The sequence below is a fragment of the Mustela putorius genome, unplaced genomic scaffold (assembly GCF_011764305.1).
Source record: "Mustela putorius furo isolate JIRA1106 unplaced genomic scaffold, ASM1176430v1.1 tig00003898_pilon_pilon_pilon, whole genome shotgun sequence".
In the NCBI taxonomy this organism is placed as follows: Eukaryota; Metazoa; Chordata; class Mammalia; order Carnivora; family Mustelidae; genus Mustela; species Mustela putorius.
Window position 1 is genome coordinate 33,056,719 of NW_025422047.1, and position 26,616 is coordinate 33,083,334.

The 26,616-nt window shown below is 40.3% G+C and overlaps 1 protein-coding gene across 2 annotated transcripts in view; it reads right to left on the bottom strand.

The window, feature by feature from the left end:
- The window catches only part of SLC25A21 (solute carrier family 25 member 21), a 492,482-nt gene that overhangs the window by 114,298 nt on the left and 351,568 nt on the right, over window positions 1-26,616 (bottom strand). For both annotated transcript variants that reach the window (XM_045067625.1, XM_013046232.2), the window contains one exon: window positions 9,497-9,580. In XM_045067625.1, coding sequence (XP_044923560.1) covers window positions 9,497-9,580 — 84 coding nt within the window. The remainder of the gene's footprint in view (window positions 1-9,496; window positions 9,581-26,616) is intronic.

Genomic DNA, 26,616 nt, shown 5'->3' on the forward strand with positions numbered 1-26,616 from the left:
TAGAAGAGTTTTTAGGAGATTTTCTTGTCTTTTTCATTTTAATCTGAAAACATTTGGTTTCACAACCACTAGAAAAAGGACTAGGGTTTTGGGAAAGACATTTTTCTTCCCCAAGGTGACTGCATCTAGTTCATCAGAAATCCAGAGTTAGTTAAAATAAAGGCTTGAAAATATTTCCAAGTGGACATCTCCCATTGACCATAGAATCCCCTCAACTCCCATTAACACTCTATAAAACATGGGGAATATCTCCTCGGGCTCTGAATTGAGACACTAACGTTCCCTAAAGACAACTACTTCCCCCCAAACAACTGGTCCTCCTTTCCTTCTTGTCAGCACTGCGTGCTGGGAGAAGCTGTGTTTGGTCTCTTAATCAGGCCTTGCTGACGAGCTGACATCACTGCAAACGTTTTCACTTATTCTTTGGCAACACTTAAATCCTTGCCAAAGGCCAGTCAGTAAGTCAGAAAGTCTTGTTAGTGAGAGGCTGGGGGAGTCAGAGTGTGACTGTCAGCTAGCAATCTATGGTGATGACAGGAGGGAAATCTAGGAGCTGAAACCATTTTAAAGGTCACTCTGTGGGCAGAACAAAAGACCTCTGACAGAGCTCTGGGACACTGGAAACATAAGGATGCTGCTATCTGAGCACTCAGGAAATTCATTATCCTCTCCCTGATAGTAAAGACCACTTTACAACTCGATACAGCTTAAACCAGCAGCTATTTGCCTTTGCAGCGGTATGGAATAATCTGGTAAAACAGGAATGCCAAATAATGTGCCAATGGTTCAACTATCTGCTTTAAAAAACAAAAAATTCTTCTTTAGTATTTTCTCCTTACCCTACATTCTTTCATTTTCCACCTTGAATTGCTAAATAATCAGAGCTTAAAGTGCTTAGCCGCATACTTTCTGTGAAAAGCTTAATTACAGGGGCACCTATGGATGGCTCAGTTGGTTGGACGACTACCTTCAGCTCAGGTCATGATCCTGGAGTCCCGGGATCAAGTTCCGCATCAGGCGCCCAGCTTCATGGGGGGGTCTGCTTCTCTCTCTGACCTTCTCCTCGCTCATGTTCTCTCTCACTGTCTTTCTCAAATAAATAAATAAAATCTTAAAAAAAAATAAAAGAAAAGCTTAATTACATACATTTCATGTCTAAAATTTTATGAGTATATTATACTCAGGCATTGGTAAGCCACTTTTAAAAGGAACACAGATCATTCAGGAATAATAACCATATATCCATGCCTGGATTGAGATCATCTTTTTTTTTTTTTCCTCTTTGCAAAACAGAAGAAGATTTGGAAGAAGAAAATGGCTCAGTTTATGGGATGCCATCATCTGGACCCGGGCCCACCATGTGTAAGACCTGCTGGAAGGATTTCCTAGAGTTTATTCTCCAAATTTGTGTTACCTATTTCCTTATTCTTTTTCTCTCCCCCACCTAAATGGAAGACATTTGTCGTGCCATCATGAAGAAGCCCAGGCAGGCCAGGGTAGAGCTCCGTAGTGTGGGAGCAAGAGCAGCTGGGGTGGTTTGCATTCCTCCTTACCACTGCAGGAAAGCAAGGGAGAAGGGATCTAATGCAGAGCACGGTAGCCATAGTTCCTCAAACTGCCCTGGATATTTGAGAGCTGCCAAGAGAGTAGATCATGAGTGTTCCTAACACACACACACACACACACACACACGGTAATTCTGTGAGGTGATGGATGCGTTCACTAAACTTCTGGTGGTAATCAGTTTGAATATATATGTGTATCAAATCATCACATAGTACACCTAAACCTTCACAATGTTATATCTCAATAAAGTTGAAAGCAATCCCAAACAAGGAGGCACTCAAGGCAGGTCCAGCAGGTATCAGGAGGGGCCTCTTTGATAAAACAAAAAGGAGGAGAGAGAAGACACTCAAGGTACCAGGACACTCACATAGAAGGCACAAGGGACATCTGGCACCCACCAAAGAATGGATTCACTTGGGTCCCCCAGGCTTGCAAACCTAATCAATACCCAGTGATTTACATAAGCTGATTTGCACTGCAAATTATCTGCTTTGGGGCCTGGGATACAGTCCATAATCATCTGTCTGGGCAAAAACTCTGTGCTGGTTAAGTAGCAGTGAGTACACAGGGACCCACCGCTCAGTTGTATGTGAACTCCGCTGGGTCTATATATCAGATAAGAGGGACCAGCCCCAGGATGCAGGGAACAGTGGTGCTGAGAACCATCCACTACGCTCCAGCTTGGCAATACTGGGTAGATGAGTGGGTTTCTGTTGGATGAGAAGTGGGGAAGAGAGGAGAGAGAAAAAGCAGCAGCAAGTATGGGGCCTTGTGAAGTTGGAACCTGGCTTAGGTGGAGAGGAAGCTGACTGCTCAAGGAAGCACCATTCCTGGGACAAGTCAGCATCTCCACTGTCTCTTCAAGTCCAGTGCTTCTACGTGAACGTGAGGGGCTTTCCAGAGGCCGCCCAGGGGGTCTTCTTTAGGGGCAAAAGTCTTTCTTTTTAGGGGCAAGGGTGCTTTCGAATCGCCTGGCCAGGTTACATTAGGTAAACCATGTTTTAAAAAAGTGGACCCACTAAGAGACCAAATTAAGCCAAGGATCTTGGAGTCGGTCCACCTGTAAAAAGAAAATGACCAAATCTTACCAGGTTGTTGTTGATTTTCAGTTGTAGACGTCCCGTTTCCTTTGTTTGTGTCACAAGCCACTCATTCCCCTTCTTAATGAAAACAAGAGGGAGTGATTATACCTCCTGGGGCTGTGCCATTTATGCCGTCTGAAAGGCACTTAAACGAGTGGCATATTATCTCACACATCTGGAGTTTACCAAATTAGCCAATTATGCTGGAGCTCATAAAACGAGGCCTTAAATGTCATTTAACTAGAAAATATTATAATCACCAAGTGGTCTGATTGTAAGATGATACTTGGGGCAGCATCAGTGGTTACAGAAAACAAATCGTGAAACAAAAAACACAGTTCAAATACCCCCCAAATGCAACCACATATTTTCTACAGTAATACTTTCTGAAGAATACCATATTTCTGAAGGCACCAGCAATCAACATGTTTCTCATTTGAGACTAAGTCTCATCCGACCTAGTTGTTTCCGAGTTATTTGCCTTGGGCAAACCAATGCCCATGAATTTTTCTCCTAAGAAAACTGAGAAACATGCAAAATGAGAGCAGACTGATGGAAAATCATGAACTTATCAGAGATATGGAGCCCTCTGTAAAGGATGGGACAATCACCAGATTAAGGGTCTTGACTTCTCTGAGGTTTGGGGTGCTGTCTTGGAGTTGACAAGATTTGGGTTAACTGAACATATATGGTCTCCCAGGACTTTCATATTTTATTTGCTGGAAGAGATGAAAGCTGCTTTAAATTGCTATGTGATTGAGGGTAGGAATACCGCAAGTTTTAGAATAGTCAAAAATTAGGGGCTTGCAGTCACTACTCTCACGTTGTCTTCTTTTCATTTAATATATAACAAAATTTGGTGTTTAGTAAAAGGTGATATAATATAAGAGGAAAACCATGATATGCCACTAGTACCCGTGTGACTTTGGGCAAGTGATTTAACTTCTCTGATCTTCCATTTCCTCATACAAAATAGACACATAATGTTATGTTGTACTGAGAATAGTGTTATGTTGGAAATAATGTATGAAAAGGTCCCCAGCATCATGCTTATTACACTAAAAAAAAAATAGTTTTACATCTTTCTTTACCTATGTCACTAGAATATCTTAAGTTCTGTTTTATTCTTTTTCCTCTTTGTTTCAGCAAGGATGGTCACTAGGTGCTTTCAGTGTCGGGAGAGTGAGGGGACAGGCAGCCTTGGTTATACATTAGCATCATTTACAACCCCCTCACCCATCTGTGCCCATCTCCATCACTCTCTTTAGAGCAACAGGTACAAAAGAGACTAGAAAAACTTTCAGGAGATACTCTGAAGCAGGAGGAAGGAACATGCGATGCAGAAACGCAGGGTAAGTGGAGATAGCAGCTGCTACTTGACGGGAGAGTTTACAAAATGAAACTAATTGGTTTTAAAGGCGTCTGATCAGCTGGGCTAAATATGTCTTCTGGGCTCACTGTTTCAGTAGATGGACCTATGGGTTTATTTTTGCTAGATCAGAATAAGATGAAAAAATCATGGTGACAATGGAGGACTCTTAACAGTGACAAATACTTTGCCTCTGAGTTCTCTCTTCTCCATTAGACAAAACAACGATGGCCTCTTTGGTAAAAGTTAACTAAGTATGAAGATTCCATATAATAGAAATCCTTGCTAAGCATTTAGGAGACCTTTTTTGGGGGAGGGGTGGGGGGGTAAAGTTGTCTTTCATTAAGTAAAATATATTGATGCTTTTGCTTCTTTTTTCTTTGAAAAAAAAATTTTTTTATGCTTTTGCTTCTTAAAAGAATCTTAAAAGTAGTTAAGAAACTTGGACCCATGTATTTGAGCCACTGTCTCTTGTAAACATGAATTCCGGGCAGAGAAGTGGGGAATTGCATTTCTCAGAATGGTGAGGAGCACCCTTCACTTTCTTACAGCAGGGAGGGAATGGGAGACTGTGCGGACGTTAAGAGTATGATCGGACTTTAATGTTCTTAAACAACAGAAAAGAAATAGCTTTCAAAACCTTTAGCTTGGGGGATATAGGAAAAACCAGGAGAGATGAATTGTCTTAACTAAGTGACAAGAGTCAAACTGACTTGCACTGTGTTCCTGCTGCCGCAGACCAGACTGGCCTGGATGCACCTGAGTGAGAAAAATATCTTTGAAAGCAGAGGGTACTCTAAAAGCTAAATAAGAAAATCAAAAGGAACTACTTTCACTAGGAAAAAAAAATTAACACAACATGTGCTAAAAGGATTCCTTTTCTTTTTTCTTCTTAACACTATGGAATTTTTAACATTTTTTTTTAACATACTAAATATTCTTGCTCTGAATCAAAAATAATGGGAGATTTTTCTTTTGTATTTTTACAAGTACTTCCATCTCTGAGACTAGAGCTCTCCAGCTTTGGGCTAATAACATGTCCAGATCAAAAGGCATTACAGAAAGAAAGTCAATTTTCTCTAGAAGCAATTATACATACAGTCTAGGAAAAGGCCAGTTTTACTAAGCAAGGACCACCCATGCTGTATGTTTGTTGTATTACTTGATATCAAAGCAGAAACATCAAATTCTTCCTAACACACATGAAATAAAGAGCCTGGCTAAGGAACTCCCACATCCAATTCAGAGGTATCTGTTACAGCGTACAGAACTTGGCAATGCTGCTACTACCATTTTACTGGAAAGGGACACTGCGATTGACTATATAATGCACTATGATTTCGTTTTTATTTTTTCCCAAAGATTTTATTTATTTATTTATTTGACAGGTAGAGATCACAAGTAGGCAGAGAGGCAGGCAGAGAGAGAGAGAGAGAGAGAGAGGGAAGCAGGCTCCCCACTGAGCAGAGAGCCCGATGCGGGGCTTGACCCCAGGACCCCGAGATCATGACCTGAGCCGAAGGTAGCGGCTTAACCCACTGAGCCACCCAGGTGCCCTTGCACTATGATTTCTCTAACTTTATATATATTTTGGGTAAAATGAGCATGATTTTGATCCCTGTTGTCATAGATGCAGGTATAACCTTAATGGATGGCATTTAGGTACCGTATCATCAGAGTAATAGCAAGAATTTGCTGATTCTTTGTCATTACCCACCTGAAAATATTTAATCACGATTATCATGATTATTATCATAACTTCAGAGGGGGTGGTCAATACAAGAATTATCATCTCTGTTTCGTTTTGCCTCTTTATGATTTTGATGTGATGACTTGCATTCATTTAACGTGCGCTTACTATTTCTACTCAGTGCTAAACACAGTCACAGGAGAGACAGAGCTAACTGAAAAACGTCCCTTAGGAGAATATGTTCTTGGGGTGGGAGAGAGGAGACAGACAGAAAATAGCCACAGTAGATTGAGAGATAGATGCACACCATATTTTGCATAGCATGTAAGAATGCTTAAAAAGCTTGTGGTAGAGAAAAGATGGTCAGAGAGACAGAGAGAGAGAGAGAAATGTGAGGACATCCTTGAAAGAGGAGAGGTGGTTTCCTGTGTGGATGAAGGGGTTGTTCCTGTTATGATGAAGGCGTCGTACCTAAGATAACGACCAATACGCAAAGGTATGAGAATGTGAGCAGATCCGTTGGTCTTAGAATAGATCTGTGTACGGCAAATGAGCCTGGAGAAGAAGGGAGGGCCATAGCAGGATGGGTGCTGTACCACAATAAGAAGTTTAGGCTTTCTGGGTGCCTGAGTGGCTCAGTCAGTTAAGCGTCTGCCTTCTGCCAGGTCATTATCTCAGGATCCTGGGATTGAGTCCCACATAGGGCTCCCTGCTAGCGGGCAGCCTGCTTCTCCCTCTGCCTTTGCCCCTCCCCCTGCTCATGCTCTCTCTCTCAAATAAATAAATAAAGTCTTTTTAAAAAACGAAAGAAAGAAAAGAAGTTTAGGCTTTTTTTTTTTTTTTAAGATTTTATTTATTTATTTGACAGAGATCACAATCAGGCAGAGAAGCAGGCAGAGAGAGAGGGGGAAGCAGGCTCCCCACTGAGCAGAGAGCCCAATGCAGGACTCAATCCCAGGACCCTGGGACCATGACCCCAGCTGAAGGCAGAGGCTTTAACCCACTGAGCCAACCAGGTTTAGGTTTTCAACTGCAGGGCATATTTTTATATATTACCCAAATACTCCAAAAGTGAATGTTTTAAAACAGTACGATATGGCATAGAGATAGATAAACCAATGAAACAGAGTAAGAAATGGAGAAACAGAGTAGAAAATTTCAATGATCTATTTGTGGAAGTTTAATATACAAAAAGCTAGCATTGCCAATAAGGGAGTAAAAGAGATTTTTTGACAAGTGGTATTTGGACAACTGACTGACCATTTGAAAATAAAATTTAATTCCTATATGCCACACGGTGCATTATTAAAATTCTCAGATGGGTTAAAGATTTAAATGTAAAACATACCAGTAGAAAATGTTTATAATCTTGGGGTTAAAAGATATCCTTCTTTTTAATGTACAACAAGGTCAGATATCACAAAGGAAAAGACAGATTTGATCACCAAACGACAATCTTCAAAAATGACAAGGTTCTGAAAGGTGTAAGGTACTACAGCTCTAAGATAAATGACAAGGTGGGAAAATATTTGTTAATCTATGTCACAGTTAAAAAATTAGTACCTACAATATATACTGAGCTCCTATAAATCTAAAAAATCTAACCCAAGAAAAACGGGCAAAGAGCACAAAAAAAAATTCATGAAAGAAATGATACCTTATGGTTACAAAAGTATGTTCAATCCCAGTTATAATCAAAAGAATGCTTGTAGACAATTTTATTTTTCACCTTTTAGATTATTAATAGGAGACACATATGGGTGACAGCTATACCAAATAATGATTGATAATGTCCAGTGTTTGTGAGGGTGTGAAGGAATGAGAACTCTCAAAAACTGATACTTTCCAGAAGATAGTTGGTTAACATTTATAAGATGTGCATATCATTTGATCCTGTATGTCCATAGCTAGCAAGTTATTTTATAGAAAAAAATCTATATGCACATAAATATGAAAAAATAGTATAAGGATATTTATTGCACCATCATTTGTAATAGTGAAAACCTGCAAACAACCTAGTGGTCTGCCAAAAGGATTAATTTAATAGACTGCAGCATGTAGATACAAAAATTACTATGGTATTATTAAAAATATATATATTGTCATGGAAACAAATCCATAACATATGTTTAGCTGAAATAAGCAACTGGTAGAATAACATTCATAGAATAATCTTCCAAGAGAGGTAGTGAACTACAGAGGCGAGGAGGATGGGCTTTGAGGTCAAACAAACCTGGATTTGAGTCCCAGTTCTATTATATATCAGATATGTGAAAATGACTAATTCCTCTGAGTCTTCATTTGGTTTCTTCATTTGTCCAACTGGAGTGGATTCTAATAGAACCTACCCCACAGAGTCATAAGGAGAATTTCTAGCACACAGTAGAGGCTAAGTATATACTAGTTATAATTATTACTGTTACCATTTTTTACATACTTAATATTTCCAACCAATTCTCTTATGAAAGCAACTTCAAAAAGCAAATCTAATATCCTTTGGAAAACTGTGCCAGAAAGAGTCTTTAACCAAAACTATACATCAAAGACACTTTTAGCTTATATAAAAAAAAAAAATTCTGTTTATCTGATCATCTAGTAGATAGGATAACAAGTCTGACACATCAATTTTTAACATAGTTCTGTTTTGACTGAATATTCATAAGCCACAATGCAAATAAGGAACACATTTGGACACTATAGTCAAGAATCAAAATAAAGAACTATTACCTTTAGGTAGCTGCTGTTATGAGAACTTTAAAAAAATATCAATGGCATATCACCTCACACCAGTCAGAATGGCTAAAATAAACAAGTTAGGAAATGACAGATGCTGGCGAGGGGAACCCTCCTACACTGTTGGTGGGAATGCAAGCTGGTGCAGCCACTCTGGAAAACAGCATGGAGGTTCCTCAAAATGTTGAAAATAGAACTGCCCTATGACCCAGCAATTGCACTACTGGGTATTTACCCTAAAGATACTAACGTAGTGATCCAAAGGGGCACGTGCACCCGAATGTTTATAGCAGCAATGTCCACAATAGCCAAACTATGGAAAGAACCTAGATGTCCATCAACAGATGAATGGATCAAGAAGATGTGGTATATATACACCATGGAATACTATGCAGCCATCAAAAGAAATGAAATCTTGCCATTTGCGACAACATGGATGGAACTAGAGCATATCATGCTTAGCAAAATAAGTCAGGCAGAGAAAGACAACTATCATATGATCTCCCTGATATGAGGAAGTGGTGATGCAACATGGGGGCTTAAGTGGGTAGGAGAAGAATAAATGAAACAAGATGGGATTAGGAGGGAGACAAACCATAACTGACTCTTAATCTCACAAAACAAACTGAGGGTTGCTGGGGGGAGGGGGTTTGGTAGAAGGGGGTGGGATTATGGACATTGGGGAGGGTATGTGCTTTGGTGAATGCTGTGAAGTATGTAAACCTGGTGATTCATAGACCTGTACCCCTGGGGATAAAAATATATGTTTATAAAAAATAAAAAATTAAAAAAAAATCAATGGCACAAAATAGAAATCATCTTCTAATCAGCAAACTGATTATTAATATCATTTGTGGTAGTTCTTATATATACATACTTAATTTTCAATTGTGTTATCAGGAAAAACACACCAAAAAGTGGAAAGGCACCCTTTTAAATACTTTTCTCTAATAACAGTAGGAAAACGAGCCATTCAAAATGAGAAAAATGAGCTATGTAATAACATGCCAAATGCCTAAATCAACATAGAGTTCATACACAAAGAACCATACATACCCTTCTATTCGGAAAATCGTTCGAAAGCTGTCTCCCAAGCTTTTATAACTGTTTGGATCAGTTGCACATCTCTGAATCTGGAACCTAGAGAAAAAGAAAAAAATCAACAACAAAAAGATCCAAGTTAAGGATTTTGCCAAATGTCTTTCCCCATTTTTCAGTCTTAGGACACTTAGCCTTTTCAGGTTAACCTAAAATATTCTGGGTTTTGCTATAGAGTCTATTGATTTATTTGCCTTATATAATCTTAACTTTATTTTTGTAGACTTTAAAATTATATTCTTCTGTATTTTAATAGAAACTATAGAAAGAGTTTTTTCATCTGTTTCTTAGCCAGGCAGATGCACCCTGAGGCATGTGTGCCTTTTTCTTTTTATGAAAAGCATACACAGATGTCATAGATTGTTTTACTGTATAATTCAGAAATCTGAAGGTGCATATGAAACAAATAAGTAGCTCTATTTCTTATCTTAATTAGTGCCCCCTTGATGGTAATTTAATACAAAGGTTAAAAATACAGAGCAGCTAATATGGCCTAACTTTGATCGTGATTGTGAGTTTGGAATTCATCCTGGCAGACAGGAACCTGTGCTTAGAGCAAGAGTTGCAGCTGTGTTGTGGTACAGTTTACAGTCCCTACTTCTCCTTCATGATGGAGCAGAGCTGGTCATTACGTTCAGGCTTCCTGAATTTTCACAGAAGCATATAGTTTGGTGCTCAGTAAAAATGTACCACATTTTAGAAAGCAAAGTTCTTTTTTTCTTCTTCTTCTTTTTGGTTAGGAGCATGCATCTAAGGACTTTGGCCTTTAACATTTGGGAGTTTCCCAACATGAGGGTCTTAACTTGCTCATCGTGTATTTTTACTCTGGGGTTGTTTCTAATGAGATTTATGACAAGGACTCTCATGCCTCTACACCCCAGGTGTTCTCCATTTTGGGGTTTCTTTAGTCTCCTTGTGTCTCTAGTGTCTACTTGTGTTGAGACTACTTGTAGTCTCTTTAGTCTACTTGTGTTTAACTCCCTTGTCCCAATTCTGAGTTAAGGCCCTCTGTTCTTCCTTCCACAGTTTTACCAAAAATTTTTAAAAGAACATTTCCAAAAACACCTCTTCTATCATCCACTTTAAGATGCTTTTCTCAGATTGTTGGATTTATAATACAAACACTTCTACCTCTAAGAATGATGTGTTTTATGGGTTCTAGGCCCCAGGGAATTATGCTGAAAACTGACATATATCACAGAAAAGAGTGAATATTTTGCTTTGATTGAAGGCAGTTGGGCAAATGAAACGAGTATATTATAAAACTGGAAAGTGAGGCTGGATTATATTTGATTTTGTAGGGAGTTGCCGAACATAACTGTGCAGGAGGGTAGCCATTCTGAGAAGAGGAAGTTGAGGATCCCAGCAAAGTTCTTTCAGCAGAATGCACACAAATACCTACAAAAATATTTACTGCCTGATTGGGTGGATTGGAATGGGAGTCTGGAGGGCGGAATATCCATGAAGGCGATATAATAATCCTAGTGAAGATAATGCCTGAACATCAGGGGAGGCAACAGGAATATAAAGAAAGGGGTGAGCTTGTTGGGTAATTCCTTTTCTCTTTAAATATATGGGTGTGTGTGCATGCACGCGTGCGCGTGTGTGTGTTTTATGATACATTCAACACGATACCTTCTTGATCCTCTTCAACCCACCAAGCAATATTCTACTATTGCCAAAATTTAAAATGTCATAAATGCTCATCTTCACAATGGTTTTCTTCATCAAATTTAAAACTCCATTAGCATGATCATTTTTTGAAGGTTAGTTTTTAGATAAGAACTGTATCTCTAAGATTTGAATTGTACTGAACTCTTCAGAAGATCATGGACCAATACAGCTCACTCATTTAAACTGTTCCGGATCTAGAGGTACATTTGGTGTTGGCATAACCGCTGGCCCAGAAGGCTGAGTAAGCAGTTCTGTCTAGAACCAAGAACATGATTTGATGGTCAGGTAGATGGACCATGTTTGGTATTTCTGAACTACTGCATATAGATGAGATAACTTGGTACTTTGACTACAAATGAATTAACACTAAACCCAAAAGAGTAAAATGAGAAAATGACATGTACACCTACATAACAAATAACTTTGCATAAAATTTGTTTATACTACAAATAACAAACAGCATAGGGAGTGATTTCCAAAATATGATGCTGATTCTCGTGCGAAAAAGAATCTCCAACTCTGCATTTCCATATTTGTAAGCTATATTCACTGCTAAGGAAGAAACATTTTTGTACGTTCTTAGTTGGGAAGTCCAACATTATTCTCTAACTATTCTTTTATGAAAATAATTTAAAATAGTTTTATATATTATCAAAGTATTAGATGGTCATAGATTTTTCTCATAATATCTGTAAAATTTTCATTAAGTTCACTTACCTCCATCAAATTCCTTTCTAGACACTTTTCCCCCAAATTACCAAGTATTTTTTAAAATAATTGTCATATGAAATGAGATCTACAGGTTTAAAAAAAAAGCTCAGAGCATTATCTTCACTATCAAGAGTTGCAATAAATAAGTAAATGAGAACAATAATTTACAATATAAAGAAAAAGATCCACAATGTCAAGTAGCACCGGTACCAAATTGCCCAGGTGTTTATCAGAGGGAGCAATTACTGTTCTCTGCAGAGGGTCAGGAAAGACTTCAGGAAGGAGAAGGGATTTGAGCTGGTCCTGTAGGATTCAGAGGCAAAAAGAGTACGCAGGAGAAAGCATTCCAGGTGGGGAAATGAGAGAAACAAAGTCCAGGGAGGAAAAGTTGTCCTTTGAAGAGAAGTGAAGAAAGAGATCCCCCACCATGGCAGCCCCCCACATTTCCTTCAGGTGTGAAGAAAACCTGCTGTGGCATTCAGTTGCTCAGGGTGCGTGGAGACCTGAGTGGGTTGGGGGAGGAAATGAATGAGATAAAGTTGAAAATCCCAGTAGAGACCATGTGACTTCTTCCCGCTCCTCAGTGGAGTACTTCAGTGAAATCTTCATGGCCATTTCCCAGTGATGGGACTCTAGTCCTAGGAAGGTCAGCAGAGGGACCAAAGCAAGTACATCCCAATGCTTAGAAAAATGACCTTAGCCCCTCTTCCACTGCTGAAGCTCAAGATGTCGACATTGTCTATGATGTCTGTGTGCCTGGGTAACACTGAGGCAGGTCTTCCGTCAGCTTACACCAAGACGAATACAGACTAAATATTATTATTTCATGATTATATTATTATTTGAATTATTATTATATGAAATTATTATTTCATAATTAACTTAATTAACTATATCACCTAACCTTGTATTGGAAGTCTAGGCACTTTATTTGCTATTTGCAATTTCTTTCTTTTTGTAGAATCTGACGGATGCTATTTCTAATCCGCCATTCATTCAGCTACTAAGAGTTCTTGAACACTTAGTATGTATCAAGAATTCCACTATTTGGGGTATTACAAAGAAGTAAGACATAATCCTGCCCTTTAGAAGTTTCTAGTTTAGGTGAAGGAACTATGCAAACAGATGATTTCCATATGCAAGTAATGATAGTGTTTCAGAGTATCCAGTGTCAGCCAAGGAGTTTTCCTGGCACTCAGTAAATACCATTATTACTCTTCTTGGAGATGATCTCCTATCTATGGTGGACTGTAGCTGACAGAAAATTGTACTGTGAGGAGACACTGACGGGAAGAAGGAAAATGCGAAGGCTAACTTCGGGCTAAAGATCAGTGATTACATTTTACCCACGCCCCCTAAAACAGGCAACAAGAACAGTGAGTGGAATCCTTAAGGAGTGTTCCACTTAGAAACTGACTGATGAGTGATGCTGTGTTAATTATAAACAGGAGTGGCAACATCAAAATAACATTCCATAAGGAGAGTCCACAAGCTATGCTGTAAAGCAGTGCAAAAGGACGGGCAGGCAGGGTAAATACTAATTCCTCAGTAAAGCCACCCACCATTCTTCACTGGAGGTCTCATTAAGCAGGCTAAAGCAAGCACGGCTGTCTCTTCTACAGCACATCGCTAATACGGCGTGTCTGCACGTTGCAGAGAAAGCACATGCAGTATTTAATTCTACTACACATGACTTGTTCGGATCATAGAGTTATCAGTTCTTCTAAGGAATCTGTTTCAAGTTGATATAATTACAGTGCATTTTGGTCAATCATGTAAAACAGCAATTTCCTTCTTCCTCTCCACTCATTTCAGCAACTTAAAAGGTTTCTCTCTTGGATTGAAGCTTTACGTCAGCATTATTGCAAGCTGCATTCTGGGCTAACAAATTCTCTCTATGCCCGGGGAGACAATCTTCCAGTTACGTAATATAACTCTTTGTAAAATTACCCAGGCAAAGCCACACTACTCTTGATTGTATTTAGAAGAAAAGGTTGGACCTTTCCATTGTCCTAATAAAAGCAGCTTAGACACATCTGGAATCTCCATCTGAGAAACTTCTCTTATTAGAATGAAAACGTGCTGCCAAACTGGCAAACGGGACAGGGGAGTAACACTCGAGAAGCATTCAGTGCCTGACATGCAATCAGGATGAACCACAAAGACGTGTGGCTCAAACCCTCCATACGCCTCATTGCCCGGGAGGCAGCAAGCCTGTCTGCTGGGGTTCCAGGGAGCACAGTCGGACACACTCCTCTGAGCGGAGGGAACAGCCCTATCATCCACCATGCCATAAACATGAAGTGAGTTACTGTGGTAACCCACCAGGGCAAAGAAGGGCTGCTCAATGTTCACAAACAAATGTACAAGCGTATTTTTAAAAGCTGAAGAATGTTCTCACTCACTAAACTATTTATTTTTCTCGGAACGGGTTGAGAACCATTACTGCAGCGTTTCCCACTGGCTTCATTGTGTGCTTAGCCAGGGATACCCACTTTCAGACTAGTCTGCTGCTGATTTTCTGCACAGCTAGGAATGCCAGGTTAGGCATTGAGCTGGTCTGGGTGCTTCCTAAGACACGGTCATAAAAAAGATCTGTCTTTAAGAAATAAAATGACTTTGCTTGCCTTAAACGCTGTAGGACAAGGTTGTTTGAAAATTTCAAAACCTCAAATTTCTGTGGTGCCTTTGTTTGCAAAGTAATTTTTTAAATCTATCATCTTTTTAAAAAAGATTTTATGTATTTATTTGACAGAGAGAGAGACAGTGAGAGACGGAACTTAAGTAGGGAGAGTGGGAGAGGGAGAAGCGGCTTTCCTGTTGATCAGGGAGCCTGATGCGGGGTTTGATCCCCGGACCCTGGGATCATGACCTGAGCCGAAGGAAGATGCTCAATGACTGAGCCACCCAGATGCCCCTTATCTTTCATCTTAAAGAAATACGGATGGCTGATGGCATCTGTCCCGGGGAGAGGAGGCTTCAGGTCACACACATACAGGTACACGTATATGCATATATAATATGTGTATATGTAATTTATAGTATATTTGCATGAAGGGTGGCAGTTGAGTTGCAAAGAGTCAGATTGGGGTAGATGATGACATTTGTCTTGGAGCTATGTTCACATAGCACACACTCTGCTTTTTAGTTCAACCATACGATTGTTTGTGGTGCTTTGGGGTAGAGAATTGATGGGAGATTAGGAAGGGGGTGAGAGCCGTCCAAACCATCCCTTTGGTACTGCCATTGACCCTGAGCAGAGCAGTGATATGGGTGAAGTTTAGCTTTAGCAACATCTCCAGGCCATTTTCAATTTCAACAATATTCCTGTGCTCTCTGCTACCTTCCCTTCTTCAGCTCCACTCTCAGAAAAGCATTTGCACCCTTTATCCTTAATGCAGTTTTTCAACCGAGATGCTGTCTCTCAGATCCTGTCCCCCGTAAAAGGGATTTCAGCTGTCAGAGGCGAGAGAGAAAGGTGTGTTTTGTTTCAGATGGAGATGCAGGGTACCTATGGCACCAAAGATAGTCCCGAGTGGTACGTATTTCCTGAGTGGAACTGTATGCTACTATCAAGCTGTAGGTCACATAAAAATTACACCTTTCTGTCAGAGGTGAGGGATTTGGGGGAAATGAGACACAGACCAGGAGCCACCAGTTACAATTTAAGTGTAGGCACGAACAAGCAGTGAAAACTAGTGAGATTTGTAACGTAATCCTTTTTGGCCTTTCTCCTCAGCAGTAAAATGGGAGAGGAGATGTTACAGGACACTTTGATTTCGAAGGGACAGTGACACACAGACCTATATTTTATGAGTTGATTAGCCATAAGAAAGAGGAAGCATTTCATTGTTTTGTAAAGCCCCAAATTCTGTATTTTATAGAGGTGGGAGACCGCTAATAAAAATTGTACACTGAGGGCGCCTAGGTGGTTCAGTGGGTTAAGCCGCTGCCTTCAGCTCAGGTTGTGATCTCAGGGTCCTGGGATCGAGTCCCGCATCGGGCTCTCTGCTCAGTGGGGAGCCTGCTTCCTCCTCTCTCTGCCTGCCTCTCTGCCTGCTTGTGATCTCTCTCTGTCAAATAAATAAATAAAATCTTAAAAAAAAAATTGTACACTGACAGTAAGTCGTGATGAATCTAATGAAATCCCCTGCCAAGATCTTTGCAGATGTGGTATGAACCAAGATTATTAGTAATTACCAGAATGTTACACATGCTCCTTAATAAACACTTAAGAAACCCACTAATGAATCAGAGATTAACAGACTAAAGGATAGCAATTACAGAACACATTAAAAGGATAACTATAGGAAGATTAAGTAAAGATTTTAATTCATCATAATTAGCCCATCTTACTGAAATAAGATGTTTCTCTTATGGAGTATGTTTGATTTCTTACTGGTTGGTTGAGCGTGGCCAAAGTCACACCAAACATGTGAAGACATGTATGAGGTTTTGAAATTTAGTTGTCCACACCTAAACCTTACAATCTTTGGGAAAAGACCCAAAGAAGCACATCTTGAGAAAAATTCCCACCATGTCTATTTGTTTCCTGTACTCTGAAAAATCACCGTCCACTAAGGCTGCCCCAAGAGAAGAAATATCCGCTTTCCATGAAAGGTTAACCACTGAACTGAAGGGGGATGGGGCCTCTGCATCTGTCATCCCTTCAGAAAGACCACGTCCGATGGTGAGGAGATGAGGCCGCATCTTGGGAGATGATCCCATCAGTTTTCTTTAGAAAGTGCTGGGGAGAAAGGTTTTCTTTGAACATGGCTCAAAAAAAAAAAAAAAAGTTGGCTATGGGTATTCTGTTTTACTTTAGATTAAATATAACAGTAATCCATGTAACACTGCCTTGGCAGTGACCAAGCATGAGAGTCCTTTAATCATGTTGGAAGGGTGCGGTTTACGGTTCTAGACAGATTTCTGCCCCAACATTTCCTGAGATCCTCATCTGTACAAGAGGCAAAGTTAAGAGTTCTGGGGACACAAAAGGTAATAAGCCACAGACCTTGTCCTCTAGAATGGAAAAAAAAAGGTGGAGCTCGGGGAGATGTTTGTAGTTAATTATAAAATAAGGCAGAATACAAGGGTGCCTGGGTGCCTCAGTCGGTTAAGTATCTGTCTTTGCCTCAGGTTATGATCCCAGGGTCCTGGGCTCCAGCCCAGTCTGGGCTCCCTGCTCAGTGGGGAGTCTGCTTGTTCTTCTCCCTGTGCCCTTACCTACCCCCCCTCCCCCACCTGCTGCCCCTCCCCTGCTTGTGATTTCTCTCTCTAACAAATAAATAAAATATTAAAAAAAAATAAGGCAAAAACAAGTGTTAAAGATTCTGGGAACTAGGTTTGTCTGCAATTTAAGCATTGTTTTTGCTTGCTGGGTTCACGACTTAGGCCTGGCATCAATTAGCACCCTAAACTAATGGTAACAAATCCACAAGGGTCATGAGTTTGGCTCTGTCTGTGCAGTGACCACCGACCAAAGTTCAAAAGCTGTGCCCTTATGAATTTGGCTGCTTATCAAAGTATTCTAAAAATTCAGGGAAAAGAAAGATATCTTTCCTGAATGTGCTCAGTCATTGCTCTGAGAGAGCCTCTTTATAAAAGAAATAAAGATCTATGCCTGGTAAAATTGAAGGTTTTTGCCTTTTTAAAGTCTGAATGTCTTTACTAGGTGTAGGTGGGCCGGGCTATGCTTTGGCTTAGTGTTTATGATATTGTAAAGGAGACCAATAAATTTCTCCATGTTATTTTAAAACAGTTTATAATTTGAAGAAATATGTAACCTGGAGTGTTCAGTCAGCCTAGATAATTGCTACAGATAAAGTAACACATCTTGGCAAAGCCACAAAAGCAAGGGAAATCTTCTGTGCCATGTAATTCTGAACACGCTTTTGAACAGAGCCTCAAAAATATTATCTCTCTGAAATATCAGATCAACCCCGATAGCCTGATTATACTTTAAGTAATTTCCTGTGATCCTAGACACGTCTAATTGCGGTCTCCTTTCACAAGCCTGGGAGATTTAAAGTCTGATATTCTGTGACTGTACATTTTACAATTCACACTTTAACTATACACCTAAATATCCTATAAATGGTTCGTCGTTTTGCCAAACGCAAGTTTTGCTACGATAAACATTTACCTATGTGTCCCTGACTAGTGTGATGAAATAGATCGAGTTTTGTGCATCTTACACAATTATAAGGCATATCGTATTCCTAGCATGTAGAGTCTGTGCAAAATTTGACCTTGTAAGATGAATCATGATAAGACAGTTGATTCTACCGTCTGGCACACGTTCTTCCAGTTGTTTATATTACTTATGGGATAACAGCTAAGAACGCCGACAATATAATTTTACAATTTATTTTAATGACAATATTCTAGTTAACAAGTCAGAGACAAATGATCATTAGAAATTATAACCTAAATCTAATAATGTTAAACCACAAGCAATAAAACAGGCTAATTGACACGGCCGTATAATTAAAGTGTTCCAAGCATAAACTGGTCTCAATTAAAGAAAAGCCTGACTGGCATGACTTTCCGCATTTTGCTTTGTAAGATACATGTCACAATATAAAATTATGCTTATAATATATAATATAGGGCTGCCACTTCTTGACTATACATATCTGTGTATGTATGCATGTATTTAACTCAACTTAGTGTTTAGCGTCAACAAATGACCAGACGCACCTACCTCCATTTTCCCACGTGTGCTGATGTAGGCTGGCCATTACAGTGGTTAATTAGCATGAAATCAAATTATATGTGGGAAGGGAGGGAAGGCGGGATCACAGGTTGGAAAATAACCCACTTGCAAGGTAATGGGAGTAGAGAGGGTGACATCAGCTTTAACAGTCAAATACTAAAATTACCACGGTCATGACAAATATTGTTTTCACATATTCCCAGAATAGAGTTTTAAAAAACTTGATCTCCCCCCGCAAAGTCAGCTATATTCTTCCTTCTCTGATGCTCCCCACCTACCTCCCTGGGTCAACAGGTTTTCTTAATGTTCATCAGTAGCACCTACGGCCTGGCAACAGAGAACCACAGAATGCCATTCTTACCTGCTGGACTCCATCCAGCTCATTGCCCAGGGTGAGACTGAAGTTCTTGGTTTCTAGCCTCCATAAAAGATTTCCAGAACAGGGAAATCGAAAGCAGTCAAATCTACTTGAATCCTCTTACTGGCCCTGGGAACTGAGCCACTTCACATAAACTAATTATGCACAAGAGACTGTAAGCTGGGGTCCCAGTGAGGGAGAATGTCAGAGAATACAGAGTTTCTAGACACCTAATATACCATTCCATTTTATTTTTACTGATTAAATGTGCCTATTTTATGGTTTATTTAGCACTGATAAGGAAGGATGTTTTTCAACAATGTCAAAGAGAGAAAGATTAGGAGAAAGGGTGATTTTTTTTTTTTTGCATTCATAAGCATAAATGCTTATGCTAGAAAGAAATTTGGGGAATGGAGGTAAGAAACTTGGCAAGTAAGGAAGAAAATATGCTTATGCTTATCGGAGTTGAGGAGAATTTCAAGGGACATTTTTATTTTTATACCAAGATTGACCTCATATGTTACCAAGATTTGGATCAGTTATTATTGATTCCAAATGAGAACAGAGTTTTCCAAAGCAGTTTATAGGTGGACAGGACCCCCAGATGATCAAAACAGTGGTGATCATACTGCTTGCTTATAAATCACTTTCAACTTTGAGAGCATTTTTATTTTTATTTATTTTTAATTTTGGGGGTTAGATTTTATTTATTTGAGAGAGAGAGAGAGAGAGAGAGACAGGATACAAGCAGGCAGAGCAGCAGACAGAGGGAGAAGCAGGCTCCCCATGGAGCCCAATGTGGGACCCCAGGAGCCCAGGATCCTGGGATCATGACCTGAGAATGTCCAGTAAAATTACTTCTCTAAAACCAAGCTTTTTTCCTTTGTTAAAGAGGGAATAATGTTGCTTGCATGCCACCCAACTGACTTTGAAGTTTATCTCTGGAACTCTGAAAGAAAAATCAGCCCTAAATTAACTGCTCTGGGGAGAGCCAGGTTTTAGAGATGAATTGATTGTGTTAATTTGATTTGATTCCTCATTGTCTGGAGTATAGACTGTGCATGGAGAGGGATCACTCACAGGGAGGTGGGATGGCCATCTTTACAGAAGAATTTGGGCACAGTCCTAATTGAACAGCAAGACATCAGGTGATTCCTCCCAGACCTCTCATTGAAGACAACTGGACTGATACATTTTTGTAAACCAAACCAAACCAAACCAAACCAAACAAACAAACAAAAAAAAAAACCCAAACCCCTGACCTTTCCATATTTATTTAACATCTATTCTATGGATTTTATTTCCAAGCCTACTGTCTTCCTGGGGAACACTGTCAAGACCAATATCAACTAACTCTGTAAGTTCCCTCTTTCTCCTCCCTCTCTCTAACTCACTCTCTTTTTCTCAACTATATGCTTGTTATAATAATGAAGATTCCAGTATGACAGAAGCCCATGCTCAAGAGAGCCCAGTGGAGGGGCGCCTGGGTGGCTCAGTGGGGAACCTGCTTCCTCCTTTCTCTCTCTGCCTACCTGTGATCTCTATCTGTCAAACAAATAAATAAAAAAATCTTAAAAAAAAAAAAAAAATGAAAGAGAGCCCAGTGGAAGGGTGTGGTTTCATGATTATCATCAAATAACATGTGAAAAATAATCAAAAATCACTTAGAACACTGACAACACAAGAGATGCATGAATTATTCCCACCCAGGAGCCAGCCAAACTTGGCAACAGAACTCATACAGGAAACTCTGTTTTACCAACTAACCAAATATTTAATAAAAGACAACTGATATATTTAGCGAAATTACAGGTGGGTAGTTTGATGGGTAACAAAGCACTTCAAGACCGTTCATTTAAACTCATAAGATGATGAACTTATTCCAACTAGCAGTTTTTACATATAGAAATTTGCATTTTAAAATAATTACCTCCCCTCCCAAAAAACTAGCTCTCTATTTTACAAATTAAGACCCAGATTAACTGGATATCTTGGTCAATGTAGGTTCCTTAAAATCTTAAGGACGAAATGTAAGACATTCACTTAAAATGAGACCCATGTTGAGAAACCTATAGTGAACATATAAGAGTTAAATGTCCTCCTTCAAACTTCTCCTAGGCTGAGTTCTGATTGTGTCCAATGAAACTCTGCTCATTTTCAGTCAATTAATTATCATGAGTTCCAAGTATGACAATCAGCTTTTTTTTTAATGGTTAAGAGAGTAAGTTTAATGCATATTTTACCACAATTAAAAAAAAAACAAAAAACCTCATTCAATTTAGGGATATGTCACAGCCCTTTCTCCATGTCCCCAAGCTGATCTCGAAAAAACCAGTTTGGTCGGGAGCACCACAGAATGATTAGCTCAAGGGGTGCCTGGGTGGCTCAGTGGGTTAAGCCCCTGCCTTTGGCTCAGGTCATGATCTCAAGGTCCTGGGATTGAGACCCGCATTGGCTCTCTGCTCAGCGGGGAGCCTGCTCCCCTCTCTCTCTCTGCCTACTTGAGATCTCTCTCTGTCAAATAAATAAATAAAATCTTAAAAAAAAAAAAGATTAGCTCAAGAAGATGGTAGTGCTGAAGGAAGGTTTTGGAGGGGGTGGGGTAGGGGTGGGGTAGAGGTGAGCCAGGAAAAGGGAAAGTGATTGATGAAAAAAATTTAGTGCGGAAGACTCCTGGAGGACCCTGCGCTTGTCTTGCCCCTGGAACACAGCTGGATAGTTATCAAATTATTCTAAACACCCAAGAAATCAATCAGAGGTCTGAGAGAACAAAACTGAAAGGCTACAAGTAATAAAGCGACCACCTTTCGGAAGGTAGGAGGTGTGGAAGGTCACTTGGAGGAGACATTGCTGAAGATCAGATTTTAACACTGGGAGTTTCAGCTCCTCCCTCCACAAGTAAAACTTTATCATTGAGTAGACAAGAGCAAAGAAGTGTTCTGGAACAGTGAAATTTATAAAGAATTCATGCCAATAAATATTTGCTGAGTGCCTACTCTGTACAGGGTACTCACATGTTAAGATTGCTCAACTCAGACACTGACCCTGTTACAGAAGTTTGCATTCCAGGGGCGTCTGGGTGGCTCAGTCAGTTGAGCATCCGACTCTTGGTTTCGGCTCAGGTCATGATCTCAGGGTCGTGAGACTAAGCCTGGCATCCGGCTGCATGCTAAGCTGGAGTCTGCTTAGGTTTCTCTCTCCTTCTCCCTCTGCTCCCCACCGCTCCATGCGTGCGCACGCATGCGCGCGCACACACACACACACACACACACACACACTCTCTCTCCCTCAAATAAATAAATCAATCTTTTTAAAAAAGAAGTTTTCATTCTAATAGGAGACCAACATGTGGCATGAAAACATGAATAACAGGCAAGTCTTACTAGATTTGTCATATTCTTGCTCCCCCCACCAAAAGGACCCAGGAAACCCAACATAGCATATTCGCAGTGCCTGGGGTTAGCGGGGGCCTTCTGGATAGATATTATCCTTTTGTGCTGTGACACTGTTCAAGCCTCCCTAAACTAATGGCCTCACAGTGCTTTTCTGGCTCTTTGTTTTCTCTCTATGGGTTTGTTCTATCCCTCATTGCCAAGCAATGAGCTATCTTCTCTCGCACATCACCGTGTCTGCCTCAAAGCCACTCTCCCTGATTCTATCTCCTCCTTCCCCTTTTCTCTCCTGCATTCCTCCCGTGACCTTTCACTCACCACTTAAAACCAGCAGTGAATGAAGGACGAGATGACTCAGCTTGGTCATGGCTCTTGGTGAGGGCTGCAGGGGCCATGCCGTGAGTCATGTCCGTGAGCATCAGGGCCTGGCTCTTGTAACAACTATTCTGGCTGTTCAGAGACCATTTTCTGCATGTGTTTTGTTTCTCCGTTCCGCGCCAGAGCTGAGGTTCTGAGATAAGTGGGCCTCGGGCTGAGTTTGAATTTTCCCTGAGAATGGGCTGTCCTGAGAGGAGAGAAGGGACAGAGAGTCTCTCTGTTCCTTTAATATCCTCTTCCCTAGGCTCTGTGGTCATGCTCAGGTAGAGTACCTCAGGCAGGGACAGGCTCTCCGGCTCTTAGGAAGACAGTCCTGCCACCACGCGCTCCTATCCCTTTGACATCCGTCCACTCCATGGCTTTAACAAAGCGTCCCATCACTTCGAGGCACTGAAGAACTAATTTATTATAACTTACAATAAGGATGATAAGAATGACACACAGCACAGCTGATGCCAGCCATAATGATTCCCTCATCCTGTTCCCCTCTTTGTTTTATGGGTTCTGTTCCTGTTTGTTTCTTCCAATAAAGTGCCCTTCCTTTTTCTTGGTATGTTTTCCATTTTTGCATTATGAACCATGCGGTGTCTGTTATTTAGATTCTCACAAACGCATGTTTAGTTTGAAAATTTGAGGAAAATATTCTTTTGAAAAAAAACCTATATTTTTCTGAATTCTGACCAAATCACTGTGGGTTTTCTGTTGGCGCTGATGATATTGCGCTACCCCTTTTGGGAGAGAGAAGAGACAGAAATATAGAAGAGAAAAGAAAAGGAAAGAAGATAGAAAGAAAGGGGGGGGAGGGAGAGAGAGAAGGAGGAAGGAAGAAGAAAGAAGAAAAGAAGGAAGGAAAGAGAATGAAAAGAAAGGGAGACTGAAAGAAGGAGAAAGAACCACTGCGAAGGATTCTACTTCCCAGTACAAACACTTTTGGAACTGCTAAGGCCACTCTTCATTCATGTGTGTTAGGTCAAATTCTGGCAGAAAACACAAGACAGCTGCAATTCCATACTTTGAAATGTCTATTAAAAAATCTTGATATAATTTATAGAATAGTTGGCAGATATTCCCTGTTTTTTTTCTCATTCCCTTTTGGAATAAAGGAAGGGGAGAAATGAGTATTTTCAATGGTGAAGTCAGTGTATTCACAACATTAAAAATGTGATGCCAAGAGGCCTTTTTGCAATGAAGATTGGTTTGGGTGTGTATATATTTTTAGCAATATTACTTGTGTCAGATTCAGTTTCGGCTAACTATCAGGAGAAGTAAAAAGCTGTACAATTTCTGAAAGTTTGTAGGACCGAAGACAAAAATTTACCACAGAAAAATAAATACACAATGGAACACACTGCACTTTTAGATACAAATAAGATAAAGAAAATTTTCTTAAAAATCTCAAGTATAAACATGCTAGAAATTTAAAGGCATAAACAGATGGCCTTTTATGATATTGCAACACCAATCCTAACCGAACATGGTTTCATCAAGGACTTTGGCTGCTAGAACTGACGTGTCTCAAAGTAACATCAAGGAGGAAGTGGTTATTACAGATACCGCGTGTGACAAAATAGTGTAATAAGGTCTCCTGGCAACCGTGACCGAGACAGGGAAATCCATCAGGGATTGTGGTGGAAGCGATAAGCAGCCCACGAAAACCTTCTGCTCCCTTTTTCATTGTGCAAAGTTTATTTGGGGAGATGTCTACATAGTCAGATAGTAAGTACATCCCTAGCGCCCTGTACATCATGTGACTAGTTTTTTTGAATGGAATCAAAGTGATATAACGTGATATAACGTGTCACTTTCAGACTGAGATTCTTAGGAGTGGTACTTCTTCATTCTCTGTCCTGTCTCACCCAATGTACTTGGCAAGACGCATCTTAACATCAACACTAGTTACACATCAAATCTGTCTGACCTGCAAGAAGGAAGCAGAGGACTCCGAAGCTGTAGTGGGTGGGTACACGGCCACAAGATGGGAGGAGCCTGGACCCGTCTCACACACACTTTCTTGGGATAAACACTGACATCAGGGGTTTACTTGTTACTGCAAGTAGATTTGCCTTAACTGATCCAAGAACCAAGCTTGTACCATGTCTCTGTTTCTCTCTGTGTCCTCTCTGTAGACCGGTTCCTTCTGGTTAGTCACCATTTCCTGCTCCCCAACAGCCTGCATTGATTTTGATAACGGTATCCAGCCATGGTTTCATACGACACAGACTTGGTGCCCACCACTAACGCCTTTCTGCCACTACACGTACCAAATCTCTTTCGTTTGCTCCTCCTGACACACTCTCCACCCTCTTCCTTCCTGTTTGTTGCCCCAAGAGGTGATCCAAATTGATTACATCAAAGAATCCTATGTTCTCTGTCTTCCAGTTGGATCTGGTCAATGAGAAGCCCCGGCAGGTGACAGGAGGAAGGGAGGAAGATGAATTTGGGGTATTTATTTGTCTGGTTCCTTCCTGTGAGGTTTCCTCAGGCTTGTCTCTGTCAACAGAAGTTCCCTGCTCCTCTCAGGAAGCCCTCTCTTCACGACTTTCGTCTTTCAAGTTTTTGTAACCTTTCCCTTCACGCATGTCTTTGAGCTTAGACATAGTGACAGCTTTACCTCCTGCCGCTGATAGCCTCAGGATCCTGAGTTTTTCCTGATGATTTCTTTATACCTTGCCCATACTTTTGTCATGAATCCATTTATTTATTTATTCATTTATTTTAAAAAATATTTTATTTATTTATTTGACAGTCAGAAATCACAAGCAGGCAGAGAGAGCGGGGGAGCGGGGTAAGCAGGCTCCCTGCCGAGCAGAGAGCCCAATGCAGGGTTTGATCCCAGGACCCGGGGATCAGGACCTGAGTCTGAGTCGAAGGCAGAGGCTTTAACCCACTGAGCTTTAACCCAGGCACCCCGTGAATCCATTTACAAACCGCTTCTAGTCATCCTAATTTGAGAGAACTACTTGTCTCCCTTTCACTGCAAAATCATATCCCAGTTAAAATTCTCTAAGAGTCAGTTGTCTACCACTGGCTCTCTTAGCCATGTCCATGGGATAGAGTTATTCTGCAAACGTGGCCTCAAGCCCATACCTGCAGCAAAGCCTGTGAGTGGCGGCAACGTGCAGAGAAAGAGGAAGTTTGCAGGCATCTCAAAACACGTCTATCAAACAATACATCTTCATATCTTCTAAAGTTTCCTTTTTTTTTTTCACTCCTGCTTTTAGCTAACTGCCATCATCTCCACTGTATTTTTTTTCCTCTAGTGTTCTGCCTTATCACAGACAGAGCACATCATTACTTTTTATAGGATCGTATATTGTAAACAGTGTCATTTACCAGTATGCCATTTAGAATCCAAGCCTTTAGATTTCAAAATGGAAAAGTTTATAAAAACAAAATAGGAGGGGCGCCTGGGTGACTCAGTCACTAAATGTCTGCCTTCAGCCCAGGTCATGATCCCAGGGTTCTGGGATCGAGACCGGCATCAGGTTTCCTGCCCAGCAGGAGGCCTGCTTCTCCCTCTACCACTCCTCTGTTTGTGTTCCCTCTCTCGATCTCTCTCTCTTTGTCAAATAAATAAATAAATAAATCTTAAAAAAAAAATAGGAGAAAGCAGTAGAAATAACCATAGACTAGTTGTTATTGCTATGTTATTTTTTAGGTAGAGAAACATCTTTGTACCAGCCGGGCTATGCCATGGATATGTCATGATATTTGCATCCAAAGAGCTCATCGATTTTCTCTTGGACTTTTTTTTTTTTGTATGATTCACATTCTTTTTGCTGCTATTGGTATCTAGCAAAAGATGCTACACAGGCACACAATGGAATCAGGAATTATTATCATACCA